This window comes from Aquarana catesbeiana, linkage group LG01 (assembly GCF_042186555.1).
Source record: "Aquarana catesbeiana isolate 2022-GZ linkage group LG01, ASM4218655v1, whole genome shotgun sequence".
NCBI lineage: Eukaryota > Metazoa > Chordata > Amphibia > Anura > Ranidae > Aquarana > Aquarana catesbeiana.
This window is the reverse complement of record NC_133324.1, coordinates 164,810,435-164,827,739: the sequence shown is the minus strand read 5'-3', so window position 1 is coordinate 164,827,739 and position 17,305 is coordinate 164,810,435. Positions and strand designations below refer to the sequence as shown.

At 40.7% G+C, this 17,305-nt stretch overlaps 1 protein-coding gene across 1 annotated transcript in view; it reads left to right on the top strand.

Moving 5' to 3' along the window:
- The window catches only part of ARB2A (ARB2 cotranscriptional regulator A), a 908,279-nt gene that overhangs the window by 661,905 nt on the left and 229,069 nt on the right, over positions 1-17,305 (top strand). The window contains exon 11 of the mRNA XM_073624507.1: positions 10,514-10,598. Within this exon, the coding sequence (XP_073480608.1) occupies positions 10,514-10,598 (85 nt within the window). The remainder of the gene's footprint in view (positions 1-10,513; positions 10,599-17,305) is intronic.

The window sequence follows — 17,305 nt, the reverse complement described above, 5'->3', positions numbered from 1 at the left end:
ATCACCTAATCCCCAAGCGCTTGAATTTGTAGGAGGAGGTTCATTTGTCTACAAGTTGTTTATAAATATTAAAAATATAGGATGAAATTTGCCTAAAGCGGAGCTCCACTCAAAAGGGGAAGTTCTGCTTTAAAGTGGTTCTAAACCCCATCCATGAAATCTGACCTAGGCACATATATCTGTAGTGTTTACTTATCTCTCTCAAAGCTCTAAGTGGCGTGTCTTTCTTCTGCTTCGTTCAACATGATAACTTCTCCAACACAGGAGATAAAAGCAACTGGAAATTTGGGGAGGGAACTTAGCGATGGATAAGCAGAGAGCTTGTCTATTCAGACTGCAACTCTGCATGTTTCTTTGTTCCTCTGCCTGTGGAGGGGGGGTGTGTGCCTTTCCTCCAATCAGCTTTTACACAGTGTATGCCCAGACTCCAGACCCACTGCTGAATAAGGAAGAAAGATTTGTAACATGATGTGCACTTTCTAAAGAATGTAGAAAGGGAAAGACTGCAGATATACATGTAAAACTTATGTAGGAAGATTTGTTTAATCTTTGTGTATCATCTGTGGCTATTCACTGGGTATAGGAGCGGGTTTACAACCACTTTAAGGACTCGTCCCCTGCTCCTCTTGAAGAATTAGCACTTTTAAGGAGTGGAGGGGGGGCGAGCAGGTACCTGATTTTGACAGGTACACGCTACCAATTCTGCCTCGACTGCCTAGGCGATTGTAAGTGGAAGTTCTCCTCCCCTTCCTGCAGTCTTCTGGAACATCTGACAGGTCCCTGAATACTGCAGGACCATTCACAATGGCTGTGAAGCCGCAAGCTGTCACAGCTGGGTGCCCACAGTTAAGATACCAGCGTCGAGGATCGTGGGACTAGTGAGTGGCTGACTTTTAAATTTTTTCACAGGAGACTGGACAACCACTTCAATAGTGCATATATATTATAAATAAGATAAAAGTTCATGGCAAAAAGGTTTGTGCCAAAAAGCCAAGGTGATATTGTGAAAAACGACTGCAATCCAATGTTGCTTCCAAGTGCTCCCACACCTCAGTGTTCTCAGGCCCCTTACAATAAAGCTATAGACCTCTAGATAATAGGAGGTCATCAAGGCATATGATGTTATAAATCACTTCTCTCCAGTGCTCTGTAATTCCTGGAAGAACTATTAATAACCCACACTTTCTCATAGTTTTATTCCCATATTACCGCCATTAAGAGGGAACAAAAAAAAACATCTTATGTAATACTGTGGTGGAGTTGAATTTATTTTTCACAGAAAGATACTGACAACGTTTAAAGAATCACTGAGCTTGGGGCAGCGAATGTGATGTCATGATTAGGCTCCTCCTAACAAATTTCATCGTTAAGGAATATCTTCAAGGGATAGGAGCCTAGCCTGTGGCATCCACTGATGCTTTATGAAAAAAATCATTCCTAGAGTTCAGTTTTTAAATAATTAATTAAATTGGTATTGACTCAGGTGGCTCTTACTCTGCATAGTTAGGTAAATCTAAACATTTAAAACACAACACTTTCGTGCGAAGGCTGCCTGGTTGCATACAAACTGAAAGGAGTTTTAAGGGAGGTCCTCAAAGTACATAATTCTTTCCTTAAGGAAAGTATGAACTATTTCAAAATTATAAATTGTATTATCTTTTTCAGGCAACAAGTGGTGCATTATGCTTTGTTTCACCTTTTCCAGTTTGAACTTTCCTTCTTTTGTGTAATGCCTGGTGTTTACTGAGCTCACCACACAAATAAAGGTCATATAACTGTGACTTCTTCTCCTCACGTCTCCCACACTCCAGTATTACTTTGTCCCTGGTTTCAATGAGAGACAATGTACCTGAAAGGAGATAACTAGTTCTGAGCTTTCTCTTAAAAAAAAAAGGAATTCCCTGTGAATCCTTTGCAGTGTTCTAAATGTTTGTTTAGCAACCCACAAATACTACAGTTTACCCTTTAAAGTGAGAATGCAAGGATGTTCACAGCAGAACCTCTGTGAAACTGTACTAGGCAGGCAGAAGATACTGTAAATCTAATAAGTGAAAATTACTGCTTCCATGCACTGTATGTGTCTACCTAGAGCCAAGGTTTTTACAATCTTACCACACCATTGATAACATTATTTACAATAAAATTGAACTTCTGACATTTTTTAACAACTTCAGCCCCGGAAGGATTTACCCCCTTCCTGACCAGAGCACTTTTTGTGATACGGCACTGCATCACTTTAATTGACAATTGCATGGTAATGCGACGTTGCACCCTAACAAAATTTACGTCCTTTTTTTCCCACGAATAGAGCTTTCTTTTGGTGGTATTTGATCACCTCTGCGGTTTTTATTTTTTTGCGCTATAAAAAAAAAAAGAGTGGCAATTTTGAAAAAAAGCAATATTTTTAACTTTTTGCTATAATAAATATCCCCCAAAAATATATTAAAAAAATCATATTCCTACCTCATGTATTCTTCTACATATTTTTGGTAAACAAAAACGCAATAAGTGTATATTGATTGGTTTGCACAACATTTATAGCGTCTACAAAATAGGAGGTAGATTTATGGCTTTTTTTTTTTTATTAGTCCTCCTTAAAGGTGCAGGAACACATTTGATGCCCAGCAGACGGGGCTTTTTTTCCTCATAAAATAGGTGCAAGAACTCAATTATGACTCCCCCAAAGCCCCCCTTCCCCCACCTACACACACACACACTCCAAACCGCATCAAATAGTGGGTGTGGTCAAATTTTGCAGTGGGAGGGTCTTAAAGGGGCATTAAATACCAGGAGTGCATAGTACAGTACATATCAAGTACAGGGTGCAAAGTTCAGGGGTGCACTGCATACAGAGTGTAGAATTCAGGGGTTCTTTCACAGCTGCTATCTTCTGCATCCCCCATCCACATCTCACTTTCACCCCTCTTCTTCCCTAGTACCCCCCCCCACACACTGCAGGAGGCTCCGCCTCTCTCACTTGTAGGAAGATCATTCAGTGGGAGTGTCAGCTTCCGCACTGCACTCCAGGCACCTGCATCTCTCTTGTCCCCATCCTGCAGTCAGTGGGAGCCGCTCAGGAGATCAGATCTGTGGGAGCCATTGGGTGACCAGCTGTGACTTGTAAATACAGAAGCTGGGCTGTAGTGTTAAGCAGGGAGCAGAGGGCTTAAGCCAGAGGTGGTGGAACTGAATTCCACCAAGTTCCAGCTGAAAAAAAAAGTCCTTCCAGCAGATGCACAATGGCAGCTGAAAACATCCCACGCATTATATTTTTTTAATACTACATTAGGCCAGCTTGTTTACATGATTATCTGTCAAATCCTGAGGGCCGCTGGGGATGCTAAAACATCCTGTAGTAGACTGTGCTATATACAGTCACTGCTGGGTGCTGCTGCCATTGCCATCTGTCATCTCACGAGATATTGAGCATGACATCATCCGCCCCTCCTCTCCACCTTGTCCAATTAAAGAATGCCTTGTATTAAAAAAAAAAAAAGTACAAGACATTTGCTAAATGACTGGGGTACAGGAACAAGCAATTGCCTGTGTTTAGCGTACATATGGCTAGTCGCTCTAGCAGCACCAGGGACAGGACAGTGCTGACTGTATGTAGCAAAGACTGCTACAGTGAATGTCAGCATTCCCGCCAGCACATTGTATGTAGCCAAGCAGGCCCAATGTAAATAAGATAAGTAATATCATTCTTGGAGTTCATCACTTAACATTACAAATACTTTCTTTTTTCTTAAAGAGACACTCTTACTACAAAAAGAAGGTACAAAAAGTACCCTGTGAAAAAAGAGCACTTGTGCCTTGCTTATCCTACCACCCATTCTTCAGACCTTTGCTTTCTTGCAGAACTATTACTTCTTGCAGAATCTTTACATCCTACACACCTTGGGGGGGGGGGGGGGGTTTGACAGGGGCAGATTGCTGGTTCCCCACTGCACGCTATGGAACCAGAAAACACAGTGGTGGATGTAGGCACCCTACACACCAGCAGTGTTGGGTGTGAAAATTCTCCTTTTCTGCTTGAGGACATTTGTTTTTATGTTGTTTTTTTTTTTTTTTTTTCATAATTGATCGCTATCATAGCATGAATATCAAGTCCTTTAGTTAAGGTTTGGAAAGAGAGAACATACCATTCTTCATATAAATGCAAAGCAGCACAGGTGTGAGTGTTCCTCTTACAAATGCTAATTTTATGAACCAACCTTGTGCTTCAGGCTGGGTTCACACTGGTGCGACACGACAGCCGTCCTACTTTGGATCCGACTTTGCCCTGCGACATGAAGCCGGCATGTGTCCGACTTTCAATGAACGGGGATCCGACTTGGATCCCCGCCAATGCCGGCACTGTGTTTGGTATGAATCTTTAGGGGGGAACTCCGCGCCAAATTTTAAATAAAAAACCGGCATGGGTTCCCCCTCCGGAGGCATACCAGGCCCTTGGGTCTGGTATGGACCTTGAGGGGAACCCCCTACGCCGAAAAAACGGCGTGGGGGGTCGCCCCCAATCCATACCAGACCCTTATCCGAGCACGCAGCCCGGCCGGACAGGAATGGGGGTGGGGACGAGCGAGCGCCCCCCCCCCTCCTGAACCGTACCAGGCCGCATGCCCTCAACATGGGGGGGTGGTGCCTTGGGGGAGGGGGCGCGCTGCGGCCCCCCCACCCCAAAGCACCTTGTCCCCATGTTGATGAGGACAAGGGCCTCTTCCCGACAACCCTGGCCGTTGGTTGTCGGGGTCTGCGGGCGGGTGGCTTATCGGAATCCGGGAGCCCCCTTTAATAAGGGAGCCCCCAGATCCCGGCCCCCCACCCTATGTGAATGAGTATGGGGTACAGCGTACCCCTACCCATTCACCTAGGAAAAAAGTGTCAATTTAAAAAAAAACACTACACAGATTTTTAAAGCATTTTATTAGACAGCTCCGGGGGTCTTCTTCCGACTTCGGGGGTCTCTCCGGTTCTTCTCCACGCTCTCCGGATCTTCTGCCAGGCTCCTCCGCTCTCTTCTGCTCTTTTGCCGCTCTTTTGCTAAAGCGGAGGAGCCTGGTCTTCAATCTTCTGCCTTCTGCCTTCTGCCTTCTGCCCTCTTCTCCTGATGTTGACACGACGCTCTCTGGGGCTAGAATGCTCTCTGTGCGCTCTGCTCTGACTTATATAGGCGGTGACCCCGCCCCCTTATGCCGTCACAGTCCCTGGGCATGCTGGGACTGTGACGGCATAAGGGGGCGTGGTCATCGGGTGATGACCACGCCCCCTAAAACGTCACAGTCCCAGCATGCCCAGGGACTGTGACGGCATAAGGGGGCGGGGTCACCGCCTATATAAGTCAGAGCAGAGCGCACAGAGAGCATTCTAGCCCCAGAGAGCGTCGTGTCAACATCAGGAGAAGAGGGCAGAAGGCAGAAGGCAGAAGATTGAAGACCGAAGACCAGGCTCCTCCGCTTTAGCAAAAGAGCGGCAAAAGAGCAGAAGAGAGCGGAGGAGCCTGGCAGAAGATCCGGAGAGCGTGGAGAAGAACCGGAGAGACCCCCGAAGTCGGAAGAAGACCCCCGGAGCTGTCTAATAAAATGCTTTAAAAATCTGTGTAGTGTTTTTTTTTAAATTGACACTTTTTTCCTAGGTGAATGGGTAGGGGTACGCTGTACCCCATACTCATTCACATAGGGTGGGGGGCCGGGATCTGGGGGCTCCCTTATTAAAGGGGGCTCCCGGATTCCGATAAGCCCCCCGCCCGCAGACCCCGACAACCAACGGCCAGGGTTGTCGGGAAGAGGCCCTTGTCCTCATCAACATGGGGACAAGGTGCTTTGGGGTGGGGGGCCGCAGCGCGCCCCCTCCCCCAAAGCACCAACCCCCCATGTTGAGGGCATGCGGCCTGGTACGGTTCAGGAGGGGGGGGGGGCGCTCGCTCGTCCCCACCCCCATTCCTGTCCGGCCGGGCTGCGTGCTCGGATAAGGGTCTGGTATGGATTGGGGGGGACCCCCACGCCGTTTTTATCGGCGTAGGGGGTTCCCCTCAAGGTCCATACCAGACCCAAGGGCCTGGTATGCTCTTGGAGGGGGAACCCATGCCGGTTTTTTATTTAAAATTTGGCGCGGAGTTCCCCCTCAAGAACATCTGAGCACAAGTCGCGTGCCAAAGTCGGATCATGCAAGACGGCAATCCGACTTTGATCCGACTTCAATGATAGTCAATAGGCTGAAGTAGGATCAAAGTCGGACCAAAGTAGTACAGGGAGCATTTCTAAAGTCGGAACGACTTGTGTCGGACCAGTTAGGACGGCTCCCATAGGGAAACATTAAATTTCACACGTCATGCGACATGAGCTCCCAATGTCGGAGCGTTTGTCGGACCAGTGTGAACCCAGCCTCAATCACCACAGTCAGGTACATTTTCCTCTGTGGGGGCAGTTTTTTGTCTTTTTATTTGCAATTCCCGATATGTCATTTCATCTTATCATTGCTGCAGCTGTTTTTTTTGGGTGGGGTGGGGGTGGGGGGGTTCATTCCTTTTGCTAGCTTGTGACTTGTCTTGAAATGTTGTGGCCTTAGGGGGTGGTAGCATTTGACAGCTTGCTAATATCCACATGCAACATTTATATAAATAACTTGCTGCCAACGAATATACTCTGCAAGAAATAAACCTGTGATACACCCACCCCCATGTAAATTACCAAAAATAATCAAAATAAAGAACTTAGTTATAGTTTAATTGATGTACCATATTTAAGATAAAAAAAAACCACAAAATTCTAAAAATTAAAAAATAATGTGTGCACTAAAAATGATTTGCCACTTTTTTCTGAAGTTCTCTTTCTAATCTTATATAGCCGTGTTCCCTTTATCTCTTGCTGCACTCCCTGGACTCTGAACAGTAGGTTGCCTTGACAAGTCTATTCAAGCTTTCGTTCCTTGGCCTTTATTGGTGGCGATTCAAGGCTTTCAGATTTTCCCCTCACTGCTATACAGCTGACATCTTTTTCCAGACAGAATGAATTAAAGAAATACAATAAGACACTTGATCTACCAGTCAAGGATCTTTCCACGTCGTGGATGGATTCCATGGTGCACAAGCAGGGTAGCAAGCATCTAAAAATACACAATACCGGCTTGTTTACCAGACTAGCAATCAACCTTTTTTTTTTCTCTTTTTGGCAAACATGATTGATGGGAGAAAACTGTCTGGACTTTTTCAGAGAAAAAAATATAATTCACAGAAGGATACACCAATACAAAGTAGTGAAACAGTATCTTCTATTTGAAATATAATTTTTTTTTGTACCATTCAGGCTTCAACATCAAAGAGAGTCAATGTATTGGTGTCTGAGGCAGTGCGACATTTGTAGAATGTATCATTCTCTTGTTAGAAGTCTGTGATGGATGTTTTCTAATCAATCAAAAATGTCGTATTTACATGGCCTATAATCCCTTTCACATTTGTTTTCAAAGAATAATTCATGCCAGTCGCTTCTTCGGATAGAGCGTTATTGACACTCATCAACAATTTAAGTTCAATCTTTGTCATTGATTTGGGGGGGCATCATTATTAAACTTGACAGTGCATGCATGCATGCAGGCTTTGAAGCATACAAAGGGTGAAATTAAAAAAAATCAAGAACATTCTTATATTTGTTGACAGTTGAGTGAAAAAAAAAAAAAAAAAAATATATATATATATATATATATATATATATATATATATATATATATATATATATATATATATTTTTTTATATAGGAGATCCATTCTGGAAACCATGCATACTACATGGTCTGTAAATGGAATGTGGATGGGGGGGGGGGGCACTGTATGTCAGTGGCTGCACTTTTTCTGTCTCAGATGTTCCTCTGCTTACAGTAGCTAGAAATTAGCCCTGCATGGGTTATTTAGTGGGGAAACTGCTAGTGATTTCAAATATGAAGCCTTGGAAGTCAAAGGTATTAAATTTCATAATATTAACTTATGTGGGTGGCTGCAGCTATACATGCAAAATATTTGTAATTATATTTGGCCTCTTTCTCTAAAGCCTGCTACGCACTATTCATTTTTTTTGTTCAACCCAGCGGGCTGAACAGAAAATAGCTGAGTAGCTCACTGTACTAACTATGCAATGTTGATACAGCGATCCCTCCGCTGAGCTGTTGTGTTCTGACTGGGGAACTGCCTTATCCCCCACCCAGAACACACTGATCAGTGCTCAGAGCCATTGACTGCGAGTGATGATTGGATGCCAATCGGCTGCTGGTTTTCCAGCATGCCAGTTGGACAGAAGCTGTCTGCTGTGCACACTGGCCAAATGTCAGCCAGTTTCTTTTGAACCGGCTGATATTCGGCCCATATGTACCAGCCTTAAGTCTAGATTCCAGTTTAAAACTTTCTGTGTCACACTTTAGCTCCATTATCTAATAAATTGGTAATTTATTAAAAGGCAAATAGACTGTATACTTTTTAAGTGTAAATGAGAGGAAGCTCTGATGCCATCATCTAATCATGTGCAAGTAAAAATGCTGTTTTTTTTTTTTTTCCTTGTTTTTCCTTGCATCTGATTGGGTATTCTTTGCAAAGTGAAGCTTCACTACAAAGCTCTGGAGCAACTGTACCTGCAGAATGCACAGTCTTTTTGCCTTTAGTAAATCAACCCCAATTAATCATTTTCTTAGTCCAGTAAGCAGGAGGTAGGTGGTAAAGGCAGCTGACCTGGTAAATAAAGATGTAAATTTCCTGGCTGTACAGTATGGCAGAAGTGTGTGACTCAAAGGATTGGCTGAATAGAATTAAAAAATTATCTGGTAGATCAAATGGTTCAAATATGTTTTTTCTACTGTATATTTGCTGTTTTTCTTGAATTATGTCTTATATCATAGGATAGAAAAATCTCTTAACTACCTATAAGGGTCTCACTCTCCATGTTGGAATTTTAGTTTATTTTATGATATGACAAACTCAGCTTAAAGGATAGAAACACCTAGGAATTCCTCTGTAGTATTAGGACACGCCAAGCTGGCTGGCTACAAAGCAGGAACGTTAGTAGGGAGCTCTCACTGAAGCCCCTAAAAATATAAGAAAACAGCAGGCCCCAGGCGTGTTCTGTAAGCCTCTGTTCACTTATGTGCAGTGCGTTTGTGCGAACATGTTGTGGGTACAGAAGCCCATTCATTTTAAATGGGCTGCTGTACCCACAGGGTATGTGGGGAAACAAATCCTCTAACTTTTTTTAAATTGTGCTTCACCGCGTCCTATGGTGCCACAGCACCATGCGATTTAGCCCGCCATGCTATTAAGATTACAAAAAATATATATATTAAATATTTAATAATATTTATTGCCTTTAGTCCTACTTTAATCTGTGGCATTTTTAAAGAAGTATAGCCATAGCTTTTTTGGCTGTACTTCCCCTATGGATCACAGGAGTGCAGTTCGTTCTGCACTCCTGCGACCCATTTTCATCCGACAATGGGCTAAAATCTACTGTCGGCTAACATATCAGAGTCAGTCCAAGCTCTTTAAAGATACCAACAATCAGCCTTTCAACGAGCCACTGAAAGCCTGAGCCAGCTGCTCCTGCCTCTCAACAGCCCAGCACTCCAGTGGGTACTAGAGGGGCAGAGCAGAGAGCCAGTGACTGACAGTCACCAGCTCTTTGCAGCCTGAAGACCAAGATCTCTCAGTTCTGCTAATTACAGTTCTCTTTTTTTTTTTTTTTTTTTGAGTGTAAACTTCTACTTGTACTACTAAGTACATTTTAAAATACAATACACCATATTTGATTATTCATTGTATCAGTAGCAATGATCCTGAATCAGGTCATGACCCAGTTTGTGACTGTAGAGGGGTCATACCAGTGGTTTCATCTCTTCCTTTCACACTGAGGCGCTCAAAAACTAGCCATAAAATGTTGGGTGTTTTAGCTGTGTTTTTGCGGCGCATTAGCGTTGTTTTTGCTGCGCTTTTGCAACGTTAGCTGTGTGCTTTTTTTAAGCTCACGTGACAATGTGACCTTGAAAAAAAGTGAAAAGAGACATTTTGCGGCGCTTTTGAAGCGCTTGAAGCGCTTCCCATTCATTTCAATAGACGGGTGTTTTTCAGACGCTTTTTAAAGCGCTCCAAACATGCCCCAAAGATGCTTCTTGCAGGACTTTTTGCACTGCCCTGCCAGTGCACCGCCCCAGTGTGAAAGCATCCATTGAAATGAATGGGAAGCAATTTTCAGGTGCTTTTCTGATGCTAATTTTAGCACAAAAGGCATGAAAAGCGCCTCAGTGTGAAAGGGTCTGAGTGGCCAGAGTGCTGGCACTACCTCTGCCATTCTGAGTACTGCTAAACATGGAATTACAGAAGCCTCAAATCAATTCAGTTCAGCTACTTCTGTAAATATAAATGTAGTGATTTTTAAGTGAATGCATCACTGGATCAAATTGTATTTTTATAGCTGCCTGGTTTTCAGCTTTAATTTTTATTTATATAGTAATGATTTATAATATATATGTTATATGTCTACAGAACTGCTGCAACTGGGTGTCCAGCTCTGAACCATTAGACACTTCTGTGGAATCAATGCTGCCAGACTGCCCCCGCGTCTCTGCAGGTATTGTTTTTTTTTTTTTTTTTTTTTTTTTTTTTTTTTTTTTTTTTTTTTTTCCTTGTCAAAAGAAGTTTATTGAGTATACAATGTTATAAAGATACATAAAGTAAGTTTACAAGGATCTATAAAGTAAGCTCATTGTTTTACAGTAGGGTTTATATAGGAAAATATCATGAAATTTCAAATATTAAACATTGGGTTCACGTAAACCTAAATTAAAGATATATATCATTTCCTTAGTTACTTTTGTAGGTATTTAAATGATTTATACCTACATATTGTTTACAAGTAGAGTGTATATAGGTCAAATAAATTCTGATAATGAGCTTTAATCGTAAGGTGGAGAAAAGGAAAGAGAAAGAAGAAAAAGGGTTGAAAGGTAGAGGTATGGTCCACAAGGTTGTCCCGCTCGTCAGTTTATTATTCTTTTTAGTTCTCTTTGAAGCCTTAGAATGGGTGTCTCTGTAAGTCATTTAATCTGCTACCATGGCAACAGGACAGAGTCATTGAAGTTTGACAGGAACTGTTGTTTTATCCAAGGATGCCAAAGTTTTTCAAATTTTGGAATTTGATTTTGATCAATGGCTACCATCTTGGCATGGGACATTGTATTATTCATTCTGTGAATTGTTTCTGCTAGTACCAATGTAGGAGATTTCCATGCCTTGGCCACTGTCTGTTTTGCAGCCGTTATTAGTTGGATCATAAGTTTGAATTGAGAGAGTGTTAACCATTCTGGTTTTAGATTAAGTAAAGTTAAATATGGATCTGGTTGTATTATTTTTTTAAATATTTTAGATGCAATCACGAAGACTTCCTTCCAGAAGGTTTGGATAACTGGGCACGTCCACCATATGTGTAAATATGTGCCTATTTCTGGGCATCCTCGAAAACAAAGAGCTGAGGTATTAGGTGAATATTTTGCCACTCTAGCGGGTACAAGGTACCAGCGAGTTAGGACTTTATAATTTGTCTCCAGTGCTAAGATGTTGGGTGAAGATGACTTAGATGTGAGCCATATGTTAGACCAGTCCGTGTCTTCTAAAGTTCGTCCCAGGTCCTCCTCCCACCGCTGAACGTAAGAGGGTCTATTAAGATTTGCTACTCCATATAATTGATTATAAAGTGATGAAATTGTACCTTTAGCAAATGGATCTTTTGTACAGATTGATTCAAAAATGGATAATTGGGATAATGGTGTATCCCCCTTTAGGAATGGTGTATAGAAATTTTTGATTTGGAGATATCTAAATATCTCAGCGTTTGGTAGATCATATTTTTCTCTAAGCGATGGGAATGAAAGGAATGATTTAGATGCTATGAAGTCATTTAGTGTCTGAATGCCTGATGTTGTCCAAGCTTTAAAAGAATTTGGGTAGATCCATGCCGGATAAAAGGCCGGATTTCTGATAAAAGAAAGGAGAGGATTGTGTGGAGATTGTAACTGATATTTGGTTTTTAGTTTATCCCAGAGAGATAGGAAGTGTTTAGTTATGGGATTATGAATTTTAAAGCGGTCTTTAGGATCAAGCCATAATAAATTTGATATTAATAGAGGGTCATTTTCTGAAGCCTCTATAAATACCCATAATGGGATTTCCTGTTTTGCATGGTATTTGGACAGACTGGCCAAATGTGCTGCTCTGTAGTAGTTAGTAAAATTAGGGTATCCCAGGCCTCCTTTATTTTTGGGAAGATGTAGTGTGTGTATAGGTATACGTGGTTTAGAAGAGCCCCATATAAACGAAGTTGCTCTTTTTTGTACTATTCTCAAAAAATAGGAAGGAATTGGAATAGGGAGGACTCTGAATAGATAAAGCAATTTGGGTAGAATAGTCATTTTGATTGCATTAATCTTCCCTATCCAGGATAAAGGAAGTTGCGACCATTGTTTTATTAGATTTGTGATCTGTCTTAATACAGGAGGATAATTGTTTGAGAATAAGTCAGAATGAGATGCTGTTAAATGAATTCCAAGATATGGGATTGATTTTTCTGCCCATGTGAATGGGAGTGCAGCCCTAGCCGGGATCAATTCCATGTTTGTGAGTGAAATATTAAGCACTAGGCATTTCTTAGGATTAATCATAAGGCCGGATAGGGCTGCAAATCCATCAAGAGCTGGTATTAAGTTAGGACCAGAGACCTGTGGTGATGATAGAAAAAGTAATATATCGTCTGCAAATATACATAATTTGTGTGTAATACCTCCTACTTCAATGCCAGTTATAGTTTGGTTTGTTCTGATGTATTGGGCCATGGGTTCGAGTATAAGGGCAAATAATAAGGGAGATAATGGGCAACCCTGTCGGGTACCTCTTTCGATATTAAAGGCTTCAGATTTGTATCCAGCATATTTTATATAGGCTTTGGGTTTATTATATAATGCTTTAATCCATGTTAAAAAGTGGGGTCCAAAACCCCATTTTTGTAATGAATATTGCATATATTGCCAGGATACTGTGTCAAATGCCCTCTTAATATCGAGAGATAGAAAACATAAAGGGATTTTCCGTTTTTTAGCAATATGTGCCAATAACACTGCCCTGCGTATATTATCGCCTGCCTGTCTATTTGGCATGAAGCCTACTTGATCTCTATGTATTAATTTTCCTATAATGCTATTGAGGCGTTTTGCTATTATTTTTGCTAATAATTTAATATCGAGGTTTAACAGAGAGATAGGCCGATAATTCACACAGGAAGTATCATCAGAAAAGGGTTTTGGGATCATACAAACAATTGCCATTAGTGTTTCTTGCCGAAAAGAATGTCCATCTAGAAGTTTGTTAAAAGTTTCAGTGAGAATGGGAGAGAGTATTTCTGAGAATGTTTTATAGTATAAAGCCGAGTAGCCGTCTGGGCCTGGTCTTTTGTTAAGTTTTAGGTCTTTTATGGCGTTAGCAACTTCATCTATAGTTATAGGCTCATCCAAACTGCTTTTTTGATTCTGAGATAACTCAGGTAAGGTTATTTTTGAGAAGAAGGATTCAGCCTCTGTAGGATTAAATTCATTGTTTGTCTTGTATAAAGTTGCGAGATGTGAGTGAAATTTATGGACTATTTTAACTGGATTACAAGTGTAAACATTTTTTGATAATTTCAAACGTATTGGTTTGAAAGATTTGTTAGTTGAATTTAATGCCCGAGCCAAATATGTACCTGGTTTGTTTGTATTCATGTAGAAATTGTGTTTGGAGCGTTTGAGGGATTTATCAACTGACTCAGTGAGAAATAGATCGTATTCCAATCTAGATTTTTCCAGATGAGATTTTGTACTCTGAGATGGATTATCTTGAAATGATATGTAGGCTGCATTAAAATTGAGTTCTAGTTTTTTTGCTAGATTTTTGCGTTCCCGTTTAAATAGTGCCATTTGTCTTTGTATTGTACCACGCAAGACAGGCTTATGAGCTTCCCACAGTGTTATTGGGGAGATGTCTGTTGTATTATTAATTGATATGTATTCCTTTAAAGCTTGTTCAATGGCCATCTGATGTAGTGGGTGTTTGAGCATTATGTCCGGTAAGTACCACGTTGGGTCATGTGCTTTTGGTATGGCTGAGGCTATAGTAGTGTATACTGCATTATGGTCAGACCACGGAATCGGAATTATATCTGATGCAATCATTTCTGGTATCATTCCTATTGTTAGAAAAATATGATCTATTCTGGTGAAGGTTTGATGAGGGTGTGAGAAATAAGTGAATTTCTTTTTCATTGGGTTACTTTCTCTCCATGAATCTACCAGATTGTATTTGGAAAGAAGTTGAGAAAAAGGTAATCTAGAGGTTATTTTGGATGGTGTAAAAGGTGATTTATCTAGAAATGGGAGGAGGACCTGGTTCGAATCCCCGCACATTATCACTGTTCCTATTTTGTGTGTATTAATCACTTGTAATATATGTGAGAGGAATGGTGTAGGTTGTTTGTTAGGAGCGTAGTAGGAAATCACCGTGATTGCTGTATCCATTATATAACCCATGAGTATCAGGTATCTACCTTCTGGGTCTTTAATTTCTGATGATAAGGTGAATGGTGTGGATCGGTGAAATGCAATTAGAGTTCCCCTTTGCTTGGTACAGGCAGAAGCCGTGTAAATTTGTTGATAAAAAGGAGAAATATATTTTGGAGTAGAATCTTTGGTGAAGTGTGTTTCTTGGAGGCATACTATGTGAGCCTTCTTGTTATGGAAAGTACGGAAGGCTTTGGTCCTTTTTTGAGGGACATTTATTCCCTGAACATTCAGGGAAAGTATATTCAGTGGTGCCATGGCAATAGATCAAATAGTTTTGACTTACTTTTTGTTATGCAGAGCTGACTGCGCAGATCAACCTGTGTGGACTGAAGAGATGAAAAGATAGAAAAGAAACCAGTGAATTCTGGAGTAAAGAGTAAACAAAAAACATATGAGATTAGATGATACATTGTATAAATTATTTTTTGCAAGTAATCACAATTTACCCGTGAAAGAGAATAAATATCTCTCTCAGGGGAAAAAGTGCCTTCGTCACACTCCCACATAATGGTTGGGAGAATGAGGAGGGCTAATGGGGGTACACGGATCTTCCGCTTACAGGAGAGAAGTGCTATGTCAAAAGACATCAAAATGGTGTTTCATTAATTGGAGTGCAGAATATAGTTTTTGTTGAAATTATTTATTCCAGGGTGGTTGTATATGGTTAGTCTTGCCCTAGGCTAAATAATTCCGTTAGAAAGGTACTGTTAATAACTTTGGTATTGATGAAGATAGTTTGAATTATTTTGGGATTTTAACCCTTTTAGAGTAAACAATTACATATTTTATTCATATGTAACTGTTTAGATATGTTAACTCATAAAATTGAGGTTGTATTGCTTCAGATTAGAATAAACAAAAACATAATTCTAGGAACTAGTTAGGTAATAATATATTTGTTTTAAGAAAAGAAAGAAAAAGCTTCCATTACTTCTGGATTATTGAACATATTTGTCCTAAAAAGTAATAAATCTATTGTTATTACCTGATAATATATAACTGAACAAGAATTTCCTTATTTCACTTATATATTCTAAGGCTATATGAATCAGAAGTAATAAGAAATATAACTGGAATGTAACATGATCGCACACAGTGTGTGACTATCAGAATGCAGTTACATTCAGTTATAAATATAGGTTTTTTATAGAGAACCATCTCTTAGTATAATAAATGAAGAGATATCAGGAATTAGGATGTCAGTCCATTGAATCTTCTTGGTCCATGGATGATGTGGCATAACGGCCTCTTTTGTGAGAATGATGATTCCCATTTTGTTCTGAAATTTTCTGGGTGCTGCCTGAAGGTGAAGATGATGCCATTCTTCTGCGTATGGGAGTGTTGCTGCTTGTGGGTTCTGTCAGATTTAATTTTAAAAGGGTTTGTTGTAGTTCATCTGCTGATCTGCTTCTGTAAATTGTACCTTGGTAGTTAAATCTGACTGAAAAGGGGAAGCCCCATTGATACATAATGTTGTGGCGTTGCAGTTCCATTAGTTGGGGTTTCATGGATCGTCTTTTAGTAATAGTAAGTTGGGATAGGTCAGCAAAAATTTGATAATTGTGTCCTTGAAAATTAAGTTCCTTTTTTTCTCTTGCAGCAATTAGTATTTGTTCTTTCGTTCTGTAATAATGAAATTTTGTGATTATATCACGTGGGGGTCCATCTTTCTTTTTGGCTGTGAGGGCTCTGTGTACTCTGTCCAGTTCTAAACGTTCAATAGGGATATCTGGCCTTAGTTCTTGTAATAGAGCAGTAATAGTAGATTGCAGGTCTGTCACAGTTTCAGGTATTCCCCTTATGCGCAGGTTTGAACGTCTGGCTCTATTTTCATAATCTTCGAGCTTAGTTTGAAGTATTAAATTCTCTTTTTTTAATTGTTCCAATTCTGTTATATTTTCTTGGGTTGTAATTTCAATTTCATCCATTTTTATTTCTAAGGCTGCGGTGCGGTTTCCCAGCTCTCTTATTTCTTTGGTTAGGCTTTTTGTTATTTGGTCTGAGGTTTGTTTTAAAGCCTTATGAAGCATCTTTTCAAATTGTAATAATATTACTGGGGATACTGAGGAGGCTTGTGGAGAAGTTTGTGAGAGGATTTGTGCTGTATCTGACTCAAATGGAGAGTCTTGCTGTGACATTTTCTGTCTGTGAGAGCGCCCTGATGCTGTATCTTGTGAGGTGACTGGAGCTGCTTCAGCTGCAGTGAGTGCCTGTGAGCTCTTTGTGAGGTGATTTTTATTTCTGCCACGGTTTCCTCCCAGTACCATATTTCCTGCCCAAACTTTCACAGTTTGTTCCCTGGGGCAAAAAGGTTCAAATGGATACCTTTTGAGGCTGCAGGCTCCGCTTTGTCCTTCTCTTTTCTCCTCAGCGGTGTGGAGCTCTAACAATGCATGTCTGCTCCGCTAGGCTCCGCCTCCTGCCCCCGCAGGTATTGTTTTTAAGTTCTTCTTCATATGTGGACTACTGAATGCAGTCTAGACTTAATACAAAAAGACCTTACATTGCAGAGATATACGATAGATATAAATAGATTACATTTTCATTAAAAAGTTCTAGAGGTAAGCATTACCAAATTGTCTGTAAAATGTATTTCTTTTTTAATTAGTGGTATACTGCCAGGTTTGCCTTATATGACTGCTTTTATCTCTCCTTCATGTTCTGAGTGCTGTGTTGTAAAAGCAACCTGGTG